At 35.0% G+C, this 21184-nt stretch overlaps 1 protein-coding gene across 1 annotated transcript in view; it reads left to right on the top strand.

The window, feature by feature from the left end:
• The window catches only part of TENT4A (terminal nucleotidyltransferase 4A), a 109647-nt gene that overhangs the window by 59903 nt on the left and 28560 nt on the right, over window positions 1-21184 (top strand). The window contains exons 2-5 of the mRNA XM_027869126.1: window positions 2694-2817; window positions 11585-11631; window positions 12541-12661; window positions 14284-14391. Coding sequence (XP_027724927.1) covers window positions 2694-2817; window positions 11585-11631; window positions 12541-12661; window positions 14284-14391 — 400 coding nt within the window. The remainder of the gene's footprint in view (window positions 1-2693; window positions 2818-11584; window positions 11632-12540; window positions 12662-14283; window positions 14392-21184) is intronic.

Genomic DNA, 21184 nt, shown 5'->3' with positions numbered 1-21184 from the left:
AAGTACTCATTTAAAAAGACAGTAATTAAAAATGTAATTTTTGCTTGTGAAGCCAGCAGAATATGGTATGCTAGACTAGAATTGGAGTGGGCTTTTTTTTTTCTTTTTGCTTCAAAGTAGCAAGTTTCAGAAATTTTCAGGTTTTGGGTCAGTTGATTAAATAGAACTCTTACACCAACCTATACTTAGTTATAACAAATTAAACTGCATTTGTCATGTGCTCAGTTCCCTCCAGTCCTAGTCTTTGGCTTTTAAATTTTAAAATTAAAAAACCATATACAGCTCTTGGTGCTGGCTTCAACAAGCTGTCCACAAAATGAGTCCTTTTCTCTTTTTCTCAGAATTTCTGAAAACTCATAAAATTAGCTGTATATAGTAGAGTAACACTTTTAATTAAAAAAAGTGTTCTTTGGCTTAGCTCTATAGACATGTTAATTTTGAGTTCTAATCTTTAGAGTCTTTTGGATTTAAACCTTCTTTGTCTGCCTGTTACTTAGAAGTTCAGTGAAATGTGGATTTCTGCAATGCTTTAGCTGTGTTGGTGCTGATTAACTGAAGTTATAGTAATAGTAATTTATACCTTGAGTTATATAGTTTTTTTAACCTATTTTCAAAGCTCTTACTTATATTCGTTGCACTGAGTAAATGTTTACTGAATGAATGCATAAAATTATTTTCATCCTAACACCATCCCTTCAAGCTAGGGTAGGGCCTGTTTTATTCCCTTTTTACCAGTGGGGAAGGATGTTTAACATGTCTTAGGGTTCAGGTGACTTCTGTAAAGTTATACAAGTAGCAGGAAGTAGAAGGAAGGTCTCTTGAGTCCTATCCCTGTGTTATTTCCTCCTAGCTGTTCTTTTATATGCTCATAATCACCAATACATTTAATAAAGATAAGCTCATTATAAATGAAAAAATGAAGACTCTTTAATTTTGTCTAAGAATTGCTTTGTGGGAATATCTTGCACCAAAAAAGATCACAGGTTTCTATGATTTATTAGATGTCCAACAGAATTACTTGAGGCCAAAAGGGTAAGCTGAATTTGCCAAGGGGTCACTCTCTTTGAGATGTGTCACAGGCAGGATCTGCTCCCAAGTCTAACAACTTCAAATGCTGTACTCTACTCCCTACTCTGCCACTTCTGTAGGTCCGTCTTACTGATATAAAAAATCTTAATAAAATATGTTTCTATAGGTTCATAATTAATTTGTTGATTGTTCTTTCTAGTTGTGGGCAGTTTGAGCTTTGCAGTGATAAATATGTTGTATTAGATATAAAACATGATACATAGTACTTTTAAATTGCTCCCAATTCATCTGATAAAATATATGGTTAAGTATTAACAGAAAGTTCTTTTATAATAGTAAATGTACTAAACCTGTTTGATCTCATTGCTCTTTTGTCCTTTTTCTTATGAATTCATTCCATGAAAATTTGACATGCTCCTGAATGCTAATTGCTAAGGTAGTATTTATGTTTGACTGATGGTTATTACCATTCTGATAAAAAATTTATCCAGTTTAATTGCACTCCAAAATTCTGTGATCATTTTCATTCCATAAATCATGAACAAACGGCATTGGCTGTTATTACTCAAGCAGTTTGAACTTCTGGACTACTAAAATACTCTAACCCACAGCCACTCCCAGGATTTTGTCAGTGTGGTTCCTGCCCATCTTTTCATCTTTTTAAAGTGTTGTCTGAAAAAAAAAAAAAAAAAACAAACTCAACAACACCACAGCACTCGTTTAGCGTACAGCTTGTTGAAGTCAGCACCAGAAGCTGTATGTAGTACAGTAACAATAAAGTGGCATCATTTTGCTTTCCTTTTTTATTTGACAGAATACTTTGTCAGAGAATATTGTCTATTTTGCCAGTTATTCAGTAGCAATGGAATCTGTATATTTCCCAAATACAGGCTTTTCAGTATAAGCACATGAATTTTAAATATATATGTTTAAAAAATTCTGTAGTACTAGTTTTATCCTTTTCTGCCTCCTAGTTAACTTCTGTAATAAAATGACAGACTAGCCTTCTTGGCATCTGTGGTGCTCAGGTGGCATCAGTACTTCTATCAGTTGCTGACATAAATTTTTGACTGGAAAGATAAATGACTGGAGGCAAGTGGAGGTGGGTAAACCTTTTGAAGGATCTTTATTTTAGACCTATCATTCAAGATTTGATTTAGAAAAATAAAAATAAGATAATGCCTTTTTAAATTAACTTTTTTCTTGCTATTGCTCTCTAGTGTTCCCTTTTAGAGAAAATACCTTTGGATGTTTATTGGATTAAGTTAAGCAATGCTAATTCTAAATGACTTCGAGTTGTTTGACTGTAGTAGAATTCTGTGACTACCTACCATCTATACATATATTGCTTTATCTCTCCTATGTATCCTTTCCCACCTCCCTCTGGTGCTTCCCTTCACTGCTACCCCACTTTTCTCATTCCCCCTGTTTGTATCTTCAGAACAAGATCCTTTTGTGTGACTTAGTTTAGCCCAGTTATTATTAAAAATGTATGGCTTATACATTTAAGTATAAAATAACCAATAGGATTTAAAAATTATTCCCATGATTTGTTTATGTAGCTTTAATAATGCTGTTAATAGGTCTGTATTGTTAAGTGATCTTGGGAAGCTCATTTATACTCATAGTAATAATTCTTTTCTTCTTCCTTTTTCTCCTTTTAGGCTTCATGAAGAAATAATTGATTTTTATAATTTCATGTCCCCTTGTCCTGAAGAAGCAGCTATGCGAAGAGAAGTAGTTAAAAGAATAGAAACTGTCATAAAAGATCTTTGGCCTACGGCTGATGTAAGTACATATTTTCAAACCTTTGTATGATTATATAGGTAAGTTTAAAAATATAATTGCTGTAAAGAATCAGACTCATTTTCTAGTCAGAGTGCCACCAAACAAACATCTTATGGAAAGATGTGATTTTTATTTTTATTGCTTCTGCCTTAAGAGTTAGGAATTCTCCAAAAATTCTAATTTCCTTTACCCTGTGTGCCATCTGAGAAGCAGTGCAATAGTGAGTCGAAATAGAATTATAGAAAGAAGAGCCTGAGTTTAAGCCCTTAAGCCTTTAAGACTCTTCCATCAATTACTTGTTTAACCTTGGACAAACCACTTCATTTCTTGACTTTTACATTTTACAAAGATGAACTATTAATTGCATATTTTAATACATTTTTAAAAAGTTTTATTTACTGAACTATCCTGAACTACCTCTTATGTGACCAGCACTGTACTAGGCACTATGAGAGATAAAAGATGTCTAAGGCATGGTTTCTGCCGAAGGAACTTATAGTAGACTGTGTAAATTTATCATTTGTGCTGTAAAACTAATTTTTATTTGCCTTAAATTTGTCTTAAATATGTCAGTCTTTCGATAGTATTATTTGTACATCTTTGTCCAAATCATTTATAAAAAAGTCATGAAGATAGGAGTAGTTCTGGTTAAGGCAGTGTGACATAGAGGATAGAGTCCTGGGATTGAAGTAAGGAAGATTTAGGCTACTTTTTATACTTCTCTTTGTGACCTTGGGCAAATCATTTAATTCCTCTTTGCCTCAAGCACCTCCCTGTAACCTATGTACTAAGTCATTGAAAGAGACTTTGGTAGTTGGAGTTCCACCTTTTTGAAGTACCTTGTGCTTATGAAATTACAGATTCTTTGTGTGTAAGACTGTATTCCTGATTACCATTCCAGATACCTCTATTTATTTTTCTCTTTTCCATTATTTTCTTGTTTAATTTTAATAAAAACAATCTTCTCAGTTCCATGGCAAAGGAATATTTTTAAAACATGCTTCACTACTGCCTGGCAATTCTTTTATTTTATTTTTTTCCCTAATAGTGTCTCGGTCACATTGCTATGATTATCATTTCAAACTTCTTTTCTCCTCCCCTACATCACCCTATTCCAGGCTCCCTCAGCAGAGACTCCTTTTTTTTTTTTTAATAAATTTATTTTTAGTTTTCAACATTCACTTCCACAAGATTTTGAGTTTCACATTTTCTCCCCATCTTTCTCCTCCCCCTCCCCCATGATGGTGTGCATTCTGATTACCTCCTCCCCCAATCTGCCTTCCTTTCTATCACCCTCCCCATCCTCTTCCCCCCTACTTTCCTGTAGGATAAGATAGATTTTCATATTCAGTTGAGTGTGTATGTTATTCCCTCTTTAAGCCAAATTCAATGAGAGTAAGATTCATTCATTCCCTCTCATCCCTCTCACCTCCCCCCCCTTCCCCTCCACTATAAAAGCTTTTTCTTTCCTCTTTTATGTGAGATAATTTATCCCATTCTATCTCTCCCTTTCTCCTTCTCCCAGTACATTCCTCTCATGCCTTAATTTTATTTTTTAGGTATCATCCCTTCATATTTAATTCACCCTATGCCTTCTGTATATATTCCCTCCAACTACCCTAATAATGAGAAAGGTCCCATGAGTTACAAATGTCATTCTTCCATGCAGGAATGTAAACAGTTCTACTTTAATAAATCCCATATGATTTCTCTTTCCTGTTTACCTTTTCATGCTTCTCTTGAGCCTTATATTTGAAAGTTAGTTTTTCTATTTAGCTCTGTTTTTTTCTCAAGAATGCATTAAATTCCTCTACGTCATTGAATGTCAATTTTCCCCCTCATTAATTACACTCAGGTTTTGCTTGGGCAGGTGATTGTTGATTTTAATCCTATCTCCTTTGACCTCTGGAATATCATATTCCAAGCCCTCTGATTCTTTAATGCAGAAGATGCAAAATCTTGTGTTACCCTAATTGTGTTTCCACAGTACTTGAATTGTTTCTCTCTGGCTGCTTGCAGTATTTCTCCTTGACCTGGGAATTCGGGAATTTGGCTATAATATTCCTGGAAGTTTTCCTTTGGGGATCTCCTTCAGTAGGTGATGAGTGAATTCTTTCAATTTCTACTTTACCCTCTAGCTCCAGAATATCAGGGCAGTTTTCCATGATGATTTCTTGAAAGATGATGTCTAAGCTCTTTTTTAATCATAGTTTTCAGGTAGTTCAATAATTTTTAAATTATCTCTCCTGGATCTGTTTTCTAGGTCAGTTGTTTTCCAATGAGTTATTTCACATTGTCTTCTATTTTTTCATTCTTTTGGTTTTGTTTTATAGTTTCTTGATTTGTCATAGAGTCATTAGCTTCTATTTGTTCCATTCTAATTTTTAAGGAATTATTTTCTTCAGTGAGCTTTTGGACCTCCTTTTCCATTTGGCCAATTCTGCTTTTTAAGGCATTTTTCTCCTCATTGGCTTTTTGGACCTCTTTTGCCATTTGCTGTAGTCTATTTTTTAAGTTGTTATTTCCTCAGTATTTTTTTGGGGTCTCCTTTAGCAAGTTATTGACTTGTTTTTCATGATTTTCTTGCATAACTCTTAATTCTCTTCCCAATTTTTCCTCTGCTTCTCTTCATTTTCAAAATCCTTTTTGAGCTCTTCTGTGGCTTGAGACCAATTCGTATTTTTCTTGGAGGCTTTGGATGTAGGAGCTTTGACTTTGTTGTCTTCTTTTGAGTGTATGTTTTGATCTTCCTCATCGCCAAAATAAGATTATATAGGCTGAGTGTTTTTCTGTTGTTTGCTCATTTTCCCAGCCAATTACTTGACTTTTTAACTCTTTGTTAAGTTAGGGCTGTGCTTCCATTGTGGGGGATATACTATCCCAAGCTTCAGGGGTTTTGTGCAGCTGTTTTCAGGGATACTTATAGGGATCTGTAAGTTTTCAGTTCTTCTAAGGTGGTATGATCTAAGGAGAGGTGTTTACTCCTTTCCTGGTCTGTGCTCTGATCTGTAAGTGACCACAAGCACTCTTTTCTGCCCTGGAACTGTGAGAAGGATTTCCTCTCCACTACTGCTACAAGCTCTGCTATGCCAGCGTTCCTCCTCACCCCAGGACTGCAACCCAGATCCAAGTTCGGGCAAAGCAAGAGAATCCTGCCTCAGTGCCAGCAAAAAGACCCCTGTAATCTCCTTTTGATCAGTTGTTCGATCCCCTTACTGTCTGTAGGCTGAGAGTTCTGGAAATAGCCTCTGCCACTGCCACCACTCTTGGGGGCTGTGCTGGGTCCAGGGCTAGATCACGCTCCTCTCTCACCCACGTCTGATAGATCTTTCCTACTGACCTTCTAAGTTGTCTTTGGCATTTGTGGGTTGAGAAGTCTGGAAACCACCACAGCTGCCAATGATTCGGTCCCCTAAGGCCGGTTTCGGGTTTGCTGGGGTCCAATCTGTGGTGGCGCAGCCTGTTTGGCCCTGGGCTGCTCTCCCAGCCTGGCGCAACAGATCTTTCCCATTAGCCATCCAGGTTGTCTTGGGCTAGAAATTTGTTTCATTCTGTCTTTTTGTGGGTTCTGCTGCTCTGGAATTTATTTAGAGTCATTTTTTACAGGTATTTGGAGGGGTTTGGGAGAGATCTCAAACGAATCCCTGCTTTTATTCTGCTGTCTTGGCTCTGCCCCCCGACTCCTACTTTAAAGAGAAAATTGAAGCCCTCTGTTTTGTACGTTCTCTTCTCTTCTATTCTCTACTCAAAGTCCACATTCTCTTATGCTGTAAATCTTTTTCTTTGATCCTGTCTTTGACAAAGGAGTTTCCCTCCTTGCTAAGGCCCACATCTGTTTAAGCCTTTGATACTTTCTCTTTAAGGTAACCCTCTCTCCTATTCAAATTCTTTATCTACCACTCCCTTCCCTACAAATATGCTGAGGTCTCCTTCATCCTAAAAAAATCAAAACAAAACTTCATTCAACCATGCCATTTTCTCATTCTTTTTTCCTAGATCTTTTTTCTTTCATAGCCAAATCCTGGAGAAAAAAGACATCCACAGTCATCACCGCCCACTTCAGCTCCTGCTCACTTTTTGGCTCCTCAGTATCTGGCTGCACTATCACATACTGGAATCCGTTCTCTCATAGGTTAATAATTTCTGAATTGCATCATTGTTCCTGACCTTTTGACAGCTTTCAACACTGCCACCCATTTCTCTCCTTAGGAGAATGGCTTCCATTTGTCTCCTAGTTTTCTTCCTTCCTGTTTGACTATTCTTTTTTATGCTGCTTTGTTGGATCACCATGCTTCTCCTTACCTTGCCTCCCCCTCTTCTTCCCAGGTTCTGTCTTGGGCCCTATTCCCCTTTCTGTTTATTCTTCCTTTCTTGGTGATTAGTTCTAATGGGTTCAGCTATTATTTTGATGCATACAACTCCCAAGTTTTAACACCTGGGTCTAATTTCTTTCCAGAGCTCAAGACTCCTCTCACCTACTAGCTATGTTCTGCTATTTGTTTATCCTGGATGTCCTGTAGACCTCTCAGACTCAATTTATCCAAAATGGTTATTGATAATTCTCTTCACTAAACCCATCCCATTTCTAGATTTCATTATTTCTCTTGAAGGCACCACTATCTTTCCAGTCACCTACGTTTATAAACTGAGTCATCCTTGGTTTTTCTGGCCTTATACCATTCCAATCCCCCATCCAGCCCCTTTCTAAATTTTGTTTTACAACATCTCTTGAATTTATTCTCTTAACTCCATTCATACTTCCACCACCCTGCTGTTCAGGCCATTCTCACTTCTTTCCTAGACTATTGTAGTAGCTTTCTGGTTGGTTTTCTTGCCGTCAGTCTTTTTCTTCCCTGATCTACCATCCATAGAGCTGCCAAAATAATATTCCTGTATATATATACAAAGTACAGCTTTGACCATATCACTCCTCTCTTCAAAAATCTTCAGTGACTCCCTATTGCCTACACACTCAGTCCAGGATTTTGCGCTTGTTTTTCTGGCCCTAGGCTAATTTTTCAGACTTAACCTCACATTACTTCCTTTTACACAGTGACATTGTTGTCAAACTGACCTATTTACTCTTTCCCAAACTTGGCAATTCCCTGCCCCCAGTCCTTTTCATAGGTATCCCCAATGCTGGAATGTACTCTTTCCTTACCTTTGCCTCTTAGGATGCTTAACTCTTTCAAGGCCCAGTTTTTCTACCTTTTCTGATCCTCCTAGTTGGTGGTGCTCTTTCTTTCAAATTATCTTGTGTTTAATTATCTGTTCATATAGTATACCTTGCAAGTTTCTTGAGGTCATGAACTGGTGGCTTTTTCCCCCTTTGGTTGTGGTGTTGTATGTCTTTAATGGCTTGTACAGTACCTTGAACATAATAGGCATTTAGATATTTATTAAAAGAAATAATTCAGAAAATCTTTGTCAGTTATAGACTGTTATCAACTGTTCCTGGTTGTCCACATGTAAGGTTTTTTACCTTAAAGGATTTTTAATAGGTTAGTCAGGCATGAATTCCTCTTACCAAGTTGTTTACTTGAGCATTCAGTTATGAATTCTAGCTCCTTACTCATTATGAAAATGAGATTTAATCATTTCTCAGGGTCTATTGTAGAGCATTCTTGTGTCTTACAATTGCTGGCCATTTGACAGTTCTTCAACACAATATCTGTTTATAATGACTGGTTACACATTTTGGCCTATAATTATCCAATTTAACCATTAAGTTCCTTCAGAACTCTTGGCTCAGTGTCATCCCATCAAAGTGATTTTTCTATCTCTAGACCAAGTCTAGAACATCCTGTACATTTATCATTGGTTGCTATCTCTACCTTACCCACATGAAAGGACAATTTGAGAATGAGAATCTTCTTTAATGGCTTCCTCAGTGAAAAGAAAGAATTAATTTAGTGTTTATTTTTATTTCTTAGGGTTATTTTTTGAACTTTGTCACTAGTCCAATTACTTATCTTGCTGCCTTTCTTTCTTTGATGTATAAAAGAGACCTCTATTATCAACACGTTTTTCTTGAGCTTCTAATAAGGTGTTTTTTTAAAAAAGGATTCTTTTGAGTCATTTAATTAACAATTTCTGTCCTTCCCCCACCCGAGCCACCTAAACTAATGCACCACAATTTCTTTTTTAAAAAATTGAATGATTAATTTCATTGGTTTTCCATCAAACCATTTAGTCTTAAAATGTATAGTAGAGATTTTTATCCTCCCTCTAGCCCCCTGCTTTTCCAATTTTAATAAACCTTTAAAAAAACATTAAGGAAACTGCTGTCAGTTACTACCAAAACTTTTTCAGTTTAGTGAATTTGTAATTATTTTGATTTAGTAGTAAGAAAATAAGATTTCTTCTTTTAATGGTGAGTTTTCATCAGTAGATAAATTTATTTTGCAATAATCAATCTGTTCTTATTACTTAAGGCTCTTAAACGTATAGTGCCTAGCTTGTCTGATTATTGTGCTTTAATATGTGACTCATTTTAGGGATAATTTGTTTTAGCAGTCTAAAAATAAGCTGATTCTTAAAGCTAATATATAGCATTGTATAATATGACTATAACAAAACTTTGTTATAGTTATATATAACAAGAATATTTTTGTTATTTTATCATCCTTACTTTTAGGTTGTCTCTAATACAATTTTTAGTATATCCTAGAGTTTGAGAATTAGAAGAGACTTCAGTGGCCATCTACTTTAATTTCTACCTAAAAGGAATCCTCACTATAAAATACCTTACTAGATGTCATCTAGATTCTGCTTGAAGACTCCTGAGTAGGCGAAAAACTACCACTTTTTAAGACAGCTATTTTCTCTTTTGGACAGCTTTAATTGCTAGGAAAATTTTCCCCCAATATCAAGCCTTAATCAGACTCTGCAATTTCAACCATTGTATTCGCCTTCTGGCACCAACCAGTAAAAAAAAAAAAAATACCTTCTCTACTGGACAGCCCTTTAAATCTCTCTCTCTCCTTCAATCTCTTTTTTTCTCCTTGCCAAATATCCTTAGTTCCTTTTATCTAATCCTTATATGACAGGAATTCCAGGCCCTTCACAGGTTTCCCTCACCTGGCATCTCTCTAGTTTATTAATATCCTTTTTAAAACAAAGTGATTGGAACTCAACACAATCCTCCAGATATAGTCTGACCAGGACAGAGTGTGGAGGAACTCTTGCCTCTTTTTTTTTTTTCCGTTAACATAGCCTGAGACTACATTTCTTTTTTGACAGCCATGTTATATTGCTGAGTGATACTGAGTTTGTAGTCCACTAAAAACCCCAGATATTTTTCAGAAATCATCCCTCCCTCAGTCTTGTGCTTATAAAGTTAGTTTTTTGTTAGTGTAAGGTTTACATTTATTCCTATTAAATTTCATCTTAGATTCAGCCCAATACTCTGGTCTGCTAATATATTTTTGGGATCCTGTCTCATTCAGTGTGTTAGTTGTCCCTCCCATTTTAATGTCATGTGCAACTTTGATGAGTCTTCCATTCTTATCTTTATCTAAGTCATTGATAAAAGTGATAAACAGCACTGGGCCAGACCCTTATTCCTGGGTTACTATACTGCAGAACTTTTGCCCTGCTGAGATTAAAACATTAACAGCTACTTTTTGAGGCTGACCATCCAACCAGTTCCATCTAATTACATTATCTTCTCCACATTTTCCCACCTTTTCCATCTGAGTAATTTGAGAATTTTTGTCAGAAGTTTTGCTAAAATATATATAAACGATATCAATGGAATTCTTCTTATTGTTTTAGTAATCTGTAAAAAAAAAATAAAAAGGAAATCATGTTAATTTGGTATAACTTATTTTTAATGAAGTCATGCTAACTCTTTTAGATCACTTTTCCCTTTTCTAAATATTCACCAACCATCTCTTTAATGATCCATTCTAGGATTTTCCTAGGAACCAAAGTCAAGTTCATTGGCCTGTAGTTTGTAGATTTCCTTGTGTTTTTTTTTTTTTTTTTTTTTGTTTTTTTGAGGGGTGAGGGAGTGGAGAAATCAACACATTTGTCTTTCTCTAAACTGTTACTTTCCCTATTTTCCATAGTTTTTCACATATTACTAATGCTGACTCTGCATTCAGTTGTGCGTAAATATCATGTATCAGTTATTTCTGTGTATTTGAGTTCTTTTGCAGATGGGCTGGACTTAGAATTAGGAGAGACCTTGATTCAGATCCTGTTTCTGACACTTTTGGTGTGACTTTCACTAAGTGATTTAATTTCTCTGAGACTCAGTTTCTTCATTTCTAAAATGAGGATAACACCTATGGTTTTTTTTAAGGATTCGTTGAATAAGTAAAATACTTTGCCAAATATAAAGTGCTATATAAACTTTAGCTATTATTTTTATTTTTATTGTGGATGAATTATATGTCACTATTTGATATCCTTGATTTCCTTACAAATATAGTTGCTTAGATTTATTTTGATTTAGTAATTTAATGTCATTTATCATAGGACTTTCAAAAATTACAGTATTTATTTTAAAGTCATTTAAGTGGAGCAACTTTGGTTTGAGAACTTTAGGAATAGGAAGTCAGTAAAATAAGAACGTCCATAGATTGCAAAATATTTTCTTACCAATTATTTAATTTTGGTCTGTGTTTTACTATTAAAATTCTAATTTGGCTCCGTATCTAATAATAAGTGTTTCTTTTTATGTTAAACTTGTTAATTAAGTCAGAACTTTGATAATGAGTTGCTTTGAAATGTTTTAGTAGAGAATATCTTTTTCTTTTAGGTTCAGATATTTGGCAGCTTTAGTACAGGACTTTATCTTCCAACTAGGTAAGTTAGTTCAAAGTTAAATTTTTACTTATTTAGTTTCTCAATTCCCATTAAATGTTGTGTGTTTATGTGCATTAAAGATTTAAAGTGTTGTTTAATTTTTTAAAGTTTCAAGATTACATATCACAGGATTATAGCCAAATTAGGATTGGTAAAGAACCTAGGGGAAAATGGTGGTAAAAAATGAAATATCATGGGCTTTCAGGGTTTTGATTATAATTTTATGTTCATAGTTTGCAGTTTTAGTTTTGTACTTATTTAAGGTCCCAAATTCCTCATTATAACATGAGAGAGTGAACTATCTATGCTATCTAACAGTATGATTCAATGATCCTAAGTATGAGTTTTTATAATTCTTGATTTTATAATAATTTTATAATTCTTGATTTTTCCCATAATAGACCTTTTTACTTATAATTATGGGTAAGATTTGGCATAATTACATAAGAAATTTCATTAAAAACTTGATTGTTAAGAGTTAATGCCTGTTTTTCTGGCCTGTAACTACTATTTGCAAATTGAGGGAGAGACAGTCTTTGAAATTTATGAGGATTCTAGATAACCCAGGGACATCCCAAATTACATTAACAGTAGGTGAATTTGACTTGGAAGAACAACGTAATCAGTAGAGAGCACAGAGGTGTGAATCAGGAGACATGGGTTCTCTTTTTAAATTATACCTGTAGGATGTTTAGGAAACTACTTAACTTCTCTATTTTTTGTCAGTTTACAATGGGAAACAAACTGCCTTTTACGAGTGATGACAATTCATAGGATTATTTTATGCTTCCAAAGACAGAGTGAATGATTTATTTGTACTAAATGTTATATGTTGTTCTACTTCAAGAATATAAATAAAATGCATTTTTGCATGTTTTATTGACATACGTACTCTATTTTTTTGTGTAGTGACATAGACTTAGTAGTTTTTGGAAAATGGGAACGTCCTCCTTTACAGCTGTTGGAACAAGCACTACGGAAACACAATGTGGCTGAGCCATGTTCCATTAAAGTACTTGACAAAGCTACAGTAAGTATTTTTTAAAAGTAATGAAGCAGGTGGGTTTAAACAACTAAAAAAATTCTCCACAAGCAGTAAATTATGATGCTTTACTATGTTTAATTTTTCAACATTTAGATATTGTCTAGATTAAAATTTGAGTTTGTCAATATTTTTGTAATGTATTTTGTAATCATGATTACCAGCTGTATAAAAGCTTAATAGAAATCTTAATTTTGAGTAGAACAAGAACTAGTAAACAATCAAGATTTTCTTGGCAGAATACCATAATTTTACTTAAACTTATTTTCTTCCTTGTGGTGGAAGAGATATGCTTCAAGTTAGGAATCTTGTAATCGTTTAGAGACCTTGCAAACGAGAGGCTTAGGGGCATTTTAGGTTTTCAGTGTACTCCATTATGTTAGTAAGCTTCAAAATAGTGGTATTAGTAAAAGCTCCCAGATAGGGGAATTGCAAAGGAACTTTGTTAAATATTTGCTCAGTTTTCAAAGTGAATAAAATTTTATTATTATATTTCACTATTTATAGTATTTAGAAGGGTTAAAAATGTCATATCTTTATATGGATGAGAAATGAAATTATTGCTGACCTAGAAAGTTAAATTTGTTGTGATTCTTAAAGTTGATTTAAAGTATTTAGAAATCCTAAAAAAAGGTTTTAATTTAAGTACACAATTTAGACTAGTAATAGACAAAATGTTTTTTTCATTGCCTTATTACACCACTGGCAAATTTTTGTGGAAGGGATGCATCTTTACCCTCTCTACCCCGGGGTACCTGCTGCTCCCAAACTCTCCATTCTGTAAAAACAAGAACAAATGAGATGTCAGTAATCTACATTTGCTGATTGAATTGTACTTTCATGTAAAAGCATTTTGGTATAGTCATGAATAGTACTATTTCAGCTGTGTCACTAATTATGAGGCAGCTAGGTGGCACACTGAATAGAGAGATGGACTTGGAGTCAAGAGGACCTAAGTTCAACTTCAGCCTCAGCCCCTTACTAGTTAGGTGTCCCTGAGCAAGTCACCCCTCTGTCTACTTAGTTTTCTCATCTGTAAACTGAGGATAATAAAAATACCTACTTCCTGGGTTTATTGTATGAGATAAGAATTATAAAGTGCTTAGCACCAAGCCTTGCACTTAGTAAGTGCTATATAAATGTTATTTTTATAATTATTACACTGATGATGATAATGCTAAACTGTGCAACTTTGAGCACATTGCTTAATCTTTTGGGGGCTCAGTTTTCTCACTGGCAAAAATGAGATGTATTTCTAAGATCTCTTTCAGCTCTGGAACTTTAAATTAATGTATTACATCACCTTGTTTTTACTAAATTGTACTATATGCAAAGTACTATAAGTACTATGTGTTTATAGTTGTTTTGAAAGGCAGCATTAGTTTTCTTTACGTTATTTACATTTCTGGTAATCCAGTTTATGATTACAAGATGATGTAGGATTGCAGTCTCCTCACTGATGGAGGTATTATTACTAAGTCCCTTTTGTCCAGTTGTGTTTCTTATTTTTATTTCCTGAAATGTACAGAAACTAGCCATTTTGAAAAATTTTGTTAAATAACTACAAGTATTACATAGTAAATCAGTAATTTCTTTAAAACTGTTTTCAGGTACCAATAATAAAACTCACTGACCAGGAGACAGAAGTGAAAGTTGACATCAGTTTTAATATGGAAACTGGTGTGAAGGCAGCTCGGTTGATCAAGGATTATATGAAGGTATGCTTATTATACCTAAAATTGAATTTCAAATAAAAAATGTAAGGAATTTTAAAACTTACTTTAGTTCTTTGATTTTAAACTTGAAAATTATAAGAAACAGTGCTGGATATGGGATATATTTGGAAAATGACTTAATTTTATTTTTAATGCATTATATTTGCCCCGGTTTGTGCTACACAGTTTTAAAGGAGAGCCCTTTTCTAAGTAATTATGGGATTTGCTTTTCTACTCAAACTTGAGTATTTTTGCCACAATTTACACTACAAAGTTTTAGCTGAGAGAGTCCTATTCAAAGTAACCATGTGGCAGATTTGCGTCTACATTGTGAGTGAACTATCTTGTTTTATCTTTAAATTTGAAACAAAGTAGCATTTTGTTCTGAAAAAAAGTTGTTAAAATTCTCTTGCCAGTATTTATTTGTAGAAATAACATAGAAGACTAGTCATATATATGACTTTAATTCAGGACAGTTAATGAGAGTTCAGTAAACAAGTTGTTTAAAACTCAGAAATATAGCATTGTTTAGTATTCAGTTGTAACTGTTACTAAGGAAAAGTATATCTTTTGAAGTGTGTTTTATTTTGATTAAAATGAGCTTAACATTTTGTTTGAACACTTGATTAAATGAAACATTTTAAAGTGGTAGCTTTGTTTCGTTGTAGGTTTTAAAAATCCTTTCTTAGAGCAGCACCAAAAATGGATGACTGTACAGCGTTATAAACCTTCCTTAATGTGATTCATCTTTTTTCAGAAAATGTTAGGTTTCTAAAAATGTTTTATTTCTCCCCCCAATCCATGTTGAAACATGTAAAGTTTTGAGTTCCAAATTCTGTTCCTCCCTCCTCTCCCCCTATGATGGTAAGCAATCAGGTATAGATTTGTATAGGCTTTTAAAGATTTCTTTTTTTTTTTTTAAATAAGTTATTTGTTGTTTATTCGGTATTTAGGGTTAGTATGACACTTGAGGAATTGGTTGCATTGTTGTACATCTATAGGTAAAGATTTCTTCTTTAACCTAAGTTTTACAAGTACTATTATCCTGAATTATCAGCATTAAGAAAAAAAATTAAGCATCAAAGTTTTATAAAAGTTCTGATGTTTTCAAATCATGTCATCTCATACTTTAATGGCTCTATAATTTCACTGATGAAACTGCAGAGCAAAAACCCATCCATGCCTGCATATTCTGTAACTCTTATCCATGTCCTCCCATAATTTCTATGTGGGAGATCCATCCAAAATAGTAGGGGTCATTCCCTAGATTTCTTGACCTTGCTTGGTTAGTAGTGAAGTACATAAACCGTCTCTTTAAGAGAACCAGCTCTTGAATCAAATAACTTGGATTCACATCCTGTCCCTGATGCTTTTAATACCTTTGTGGCCTTGGGCAAGATAGTTAACCTCCTTGGGCCTTATTTTCCTCATTTGTAAAATATATGGATTTGACTAGATCTAGGCCTCTTACTCTCAGAGATCTTCTACATTCTGTGATCCTATTTCTGTTTTTTTCCTAGTCATAGTTTTCTCCGATGGTATCTTTTAAACCATTCCTATGGAATTTTTCCTTGATAATATGCTGCAATATACTCATGCTCACTCTCTGCTTCTCCACTGCTTTTGGAATGACCCTCAACTTTAATTCTTCAAAGACTATGATGTTTTGTGATTCTCAGTCATCCAGTATTTTTAGAAAAATATTGATATTTTAAAAATGTATTTTTGTTTCAAGGAGAAGATTGGAGTCATTAAATTTCCCAGAGGCAGTCCAACCTACTCTTCTCTTCCTATTTAATTCTGGACCCAGCTTATTGGCGCTTTGCAATGTCTGTCCAAAATATTTTACTGTTGGACCAACTCTATCCAACTATATTGTTAAAATTTTGGATAATAGGCATGCTTCATCCACTTTCTTTTTCTTATTTGGATAGTTAGACTGAACTCTGATTATAGATCTCATTTAGGATGCTTTGCATTGTCCTAAGGGCACAGACTCCATCACTCTTGTCATTTTATCCTTAGTATATAGTGTATAATAGATGCTTAATATATATGTAATTGATTTTGTAGTTATTGATATTTCCTCATACATCTATTTTGGAGTTCCTAATAAATTCCAAGATTTTTTCCCTTAAGGGATTGTAATATCTTGAAAATTGAGCCCTCATTCATTGAATATTGGACTTCTTCCAAATATCTATGGTGTGGTCCAGCTGTTTTTCCCATCTTTAATTTTTTTTTTTAGGGTGTAGCAGAATTTATGTTTCAGGCAAACAAAAAAATCAGGGTAAGAATGATGATCTCAGAGAAGGCAATAGTAAAAATAAACATGGTCAGAAGAGCTAAGGAAGGAAATTTCGTTAGCTTAAAGTTACCATAAGCAATGAAATAATATCAGTACTTAATATTTGTACTGAATGACGTAGCATCGAAGTACTTGAAGGAAAAGTTGATTAATTTGCAGGGATTAATAGGCAACAAAACTATAATCATTGGATTTCTTTTTTTATGGTAATTTTTATTTATTTTTTTGTTTTCAACATTTACTTCCACAAGATTTTGAGTTCCAAATTTTCATCCCATCTCGCCCCTCCCCCCACCCCAAGATGGCATGCATTCTGAATACCCATTCCCCTAGTCTGCCTTTCCTTCTATCTCTCCCCCCTCTTCTCTTATCCCCTTCCCCTTCAATTTTCCTGTAGGGCAGGATGGATTTCTATACCCCTTTTCCTGTATTTCTTATTTCCCAGTTGCATGTGAAAACATTTTTTTTAAATATGTGTTTTTAAAACTTTGGGTTTCAAATTTTCTCCCTCCCTCCCCACCCACCCTCATTGATAAGGCAAGCAACTAAATATAGGTTATATATGGGTAGTTATGCAAAACACTTCCATAGTACACATGCTGTGAAAAACTAACTCTATTTCCCTTAATCCTATCCCACCCCCCTCATTTCTTCTATTCTTTCTTTTGACCCTGTCCCTCCTCAGAAGTACTTGCTTCTGATTACCTCCTTTCCCAATCTTCCCTCCTCTCTATCATTCCCCTACTCTCTTGTCCCCTTCCCCCCCTGTTTTCCTGTAGGGTAAGACAGATTTCCATACCCAATTGAGTGTGTATGTTATTCCCTCCTTAAGTCAAATTCTATGAGAATAAGATTCACTCATTTCCCTTTCACCTTCCCCCATTTCCCTTCCACTGTAAGAGCCTTTTCTTTTCTGTTTTTTTTTTTTTTTGTGATATAATTTGCCCCGTTCTACCTCTCCCTTTCTCCTTCTTCTAGTATAATCTTCTCTCACCCCTTAATTTTATTCTCCAGATATGACCCCTTCATCTCCAACTCACCCTGTGCCCTCTATCTATCTATCTATCTATCTATCTATCTATCTATCTATCTATCTATCTATCTATCTATCTATCTATATCTATGTCTATATATACATACATATAATTTTTTCCTCTCCAACTACCCTAATACTGACAAAGGTCTCATGAGTTACAAATATCATCTTTCCATGCAGGAATGTAAACAGTTCAACCTTAATAAGTCTCTTATGATTTTCTCTTTCCTGTTTGCCTCTTCATGTTCCACTTGAGTGTTGTATTTGAAAATCAAATTTTCTATTCAGCTCTGGTCTTTTCATCAAGAATGCTTGAAACTCCTCTATTTCACTGAATGACCATTTTTTCCCCTGCAGGATTATACTCAGTTTTGATGGGTAGGTGATTCTTGGTTGTAATCCTATCTCCTTTGTTCTCCAGAATATATTCCATGCCCTGCGGTCCCTTAATGTAGAAGCAGCTAAATCTTGTGTTATCCTGATTGTGTTTTCACAATACTTGAATTGTTTCTTTCTGGCTGCTTGTAATATTTTCTCCTTCACCTGGGAACTCTGGAATTTGGCTACAATATTCCTAGGAGTTTTCCTTTGGGGATCTCTTTCAGGAGGAGATCGGTGGGTTCTTTTAATTTCTATTTTGCTCTCTGGTTCTAAAATATCAGGGCAGTTTTCTTTGATAATTTCTTGAAAGATGATGTCTAAGCTCTTTTTTTGATCATGGCTTTCAGATAGTCCAATAATTTTTAAATTCTCTCTCCTGGATCTATTTTCCAGGTCAGTTGTTTTTCCAATGAGATATTTCACATTGTTTTTTAATTTTTCATTCCTTTGGATTTGTTTTATAGTGTCTTGATTTCACATAAAGTCACTAGCTTCCAATTGCTCTATTCTAATTTTTAAGGAAGTGTTTTCTTCAGTAAGCTTTTGGACTTCCTTTTCCACTTGGCCAATTTTGCTTTTTAGGGCATTCTTCTCCTCCTTGGCTTTTTGGACCTCTTTTGCCATTTGGGTTAGGCTATTTTTTTAAGGTGTTATTTTCTTCAGTATTTTTTTGGGTCTCCTTTAGCAAGCTGTTGACTTGCTTTTCATGTTTTTCTTTTATCACTCTCAGTTTTTCCTCTACTTCTCTTACTTGCTTCTCAAAATCTACTTTGAGCTCTTCTAAGGCCTGGGACTGATTCATATTTTCTTGGAGGCTTTGGATGTAGGAGCTTTGGCTTTGTTGTCTTCTTCTGGTTGTATGTTTTGATCTTCTTTGTCACCAAAGTAAGATAATATAGTCTGACTCTTTTTGCGCTGCTTACTCATGATCCTGGCCAATTACTTGAGTTTTAAACTCTTTGTTAAGGTAAGAGTACAACTGTTTCCAATGTGGAGAATGTACTGTCCCCAGCTTTGGGGGTTTGTACAGCTGTTTTCAGAGATACTTCTAGGCACCCAGAAATTTTCAGTTCTTCCAAGGTGCTATGATAAGGGGCGAGGTGTTTTCTCTCCACCACCACAACAAGCTTCACCATGCCAGCGCTCCTCCTCACCCTTCGACCTCCCCTCAGAGCTGTGACCCAGATCCAAGCCCCGGTAAAGCAAGAGATTCCTGCCTCAGCTCTGGCAAAGAGAACCCTGCAATCTCCCTCTGATCAGCCACTCAATGCCCCCTCAGTCTGTTGGCCTGGAAGCTCAGGAAACAGCCATGCCCCTAGGGGCGGCTGAGACCTAGCTCCTGCTCTCACCGCAGTCACAGACTTTTCCCACTGACCTTCTAAGTTGTCTTTGGCGTTTGTGGGTTGAGAAGTCTGGAAACCACCACAGCTGCCCACGATTCAGTCCTCTAAGGCCTGCTCCAGGGTCGCTGCGGCCTGTGCACCCACGCTGCCCCACGCTCCTCTCCTAGCCCAGCACGATATACCTTTCTGATCAACCATCCAGGCTGTCTGTGGCTGGAAATTTGTTTCACTCTGTCTTTTTGTGGGTTCTGCTGCTTTAGAATTTATTTAGAGCCATTTTTTTTTTTTAGGTATTTGGAGGGGTTTAGGGGGAGAGCTCAAGCAAGTCACTGCTTTCCCTCTGCCATCTTGGCCCCACCTCCTACCTTTAATTTCTTTAGAGTCATTTTTTGCCCCCTTAGGGACTGTTCTATTAAGTCCAACTCTATTATTATTGAAGACAGTAGTTTGCCATATAAATCTTCATAATCTTTTCTATTTTTTCTTTGATTGTACTTCTAATTTCATTGTTACCCACCCTTGGTATGGACTGACTTAGTTGTAAATTTTTTTTCCTCTACTGCTATTTTCTTTATTTTGAACTTACAAATAAAAAAAAAATTTCATATAAACAGCAGAACACAAAGGATTGTATATGAGACCATGAATCTCCAATTCATACTGCTTATTTTTTGTTTGTTTGTTAAATTGTACATAGCAAATTCCATACATTACATTTAAAGCTATCCTTCTCTATTTCTTTCTGTTCTCTTCTGTGCATTTAAACAAAAATGTTTCAGTGAGTAGCTGCCTTTTCTGGTATTAGCATTGCTAACCTGACCTCTCCATTCAACACTCTTCCAAAACTCCAGATTTAGAAGGTGAGAGAAAGGCGGGGGAAATCTTTTTAACAAATATGGGTAGTTAAGCAAAAAGAATCCATGCAGTGGCCATGTCCAAAAGTGTATGTCTCCTCCTGGATTCTTTCTGCACTTTGCTCCCATCACCTCTCTTTCATTAGATGGCTAATATATTTTGTCATATGTCCTTTGGAGATATAAATGGTCATCACATCGTTTAGAATTCTTGAGTTTTCACAGTTGTTTTTCTTTACAATGTTGTCCTTATATAAACTATTCTTTTGTTTTTGTATACTTTACTCTATATCATTTCATACTACAAATGATTCTCTGCAAATTTTCTTCATTTCTAATGGTACAATACTTTATAACATTCTTATTTCCCCATGTGTTCAGCCATTCTCCAATGGATGGGCATCTCCTTTAGAACCTAATTCTTTACTTTGCTTTTTCTCAAAATCAAGAAGTTTGTTCTGCCTGCAGCTGTTTCTTCCCCAGTATTCTCCTTTTCCTCTGCACCCCTCATTCCTGATTGTTCCTCTGTTGAATTTGATGTATTTCTGCACCAAATTTCTTGAGTCTGTGTGTATTTAGCCCTTCTTTATCTGTTTCAGTTAAAAGTGAGGTTCATTTGATGCACATTCCCCATACTCCTTCCATGCTTTCATACTTTTCTTCTCATACATCTCAATTATAAAAAAGAACAAGTTCTAATACTTCCTATACTAATGTATTTCTTCTATTTGCCCTTATTTTCCCTCTTTTTAAACACTCAGGAAGGGACTTATCTGTCCCTAGGACTTGTATTTTTCTGATTTAAGTCCCTAAATTCTTTTTTGAAAACATTAAGATTCTAAAGAGACACTTGTTTCACTTCCTCTTATCATTA

Source organism: Vombatus ursinus, unplaced genomic scaffold, assembly GCF_900497805.2.
Source record: "Vombatus ursinus unplaced genomic scaffold, bare-nosed wombat genome assembly UNPS02014791.1, whole genome shotgun sequence".
Classification (NCBI taxonomy): Eukaryota; Metazoa; Chordata; class Mammalia; order Diprotodontia; family Vombatidae; genus Vombatus; species Vombatus ursinus.
Note: the sequence above shows the minus strand (reverse complement) of the source record. Positions and strands in the feature narration are given on the sequence as shown.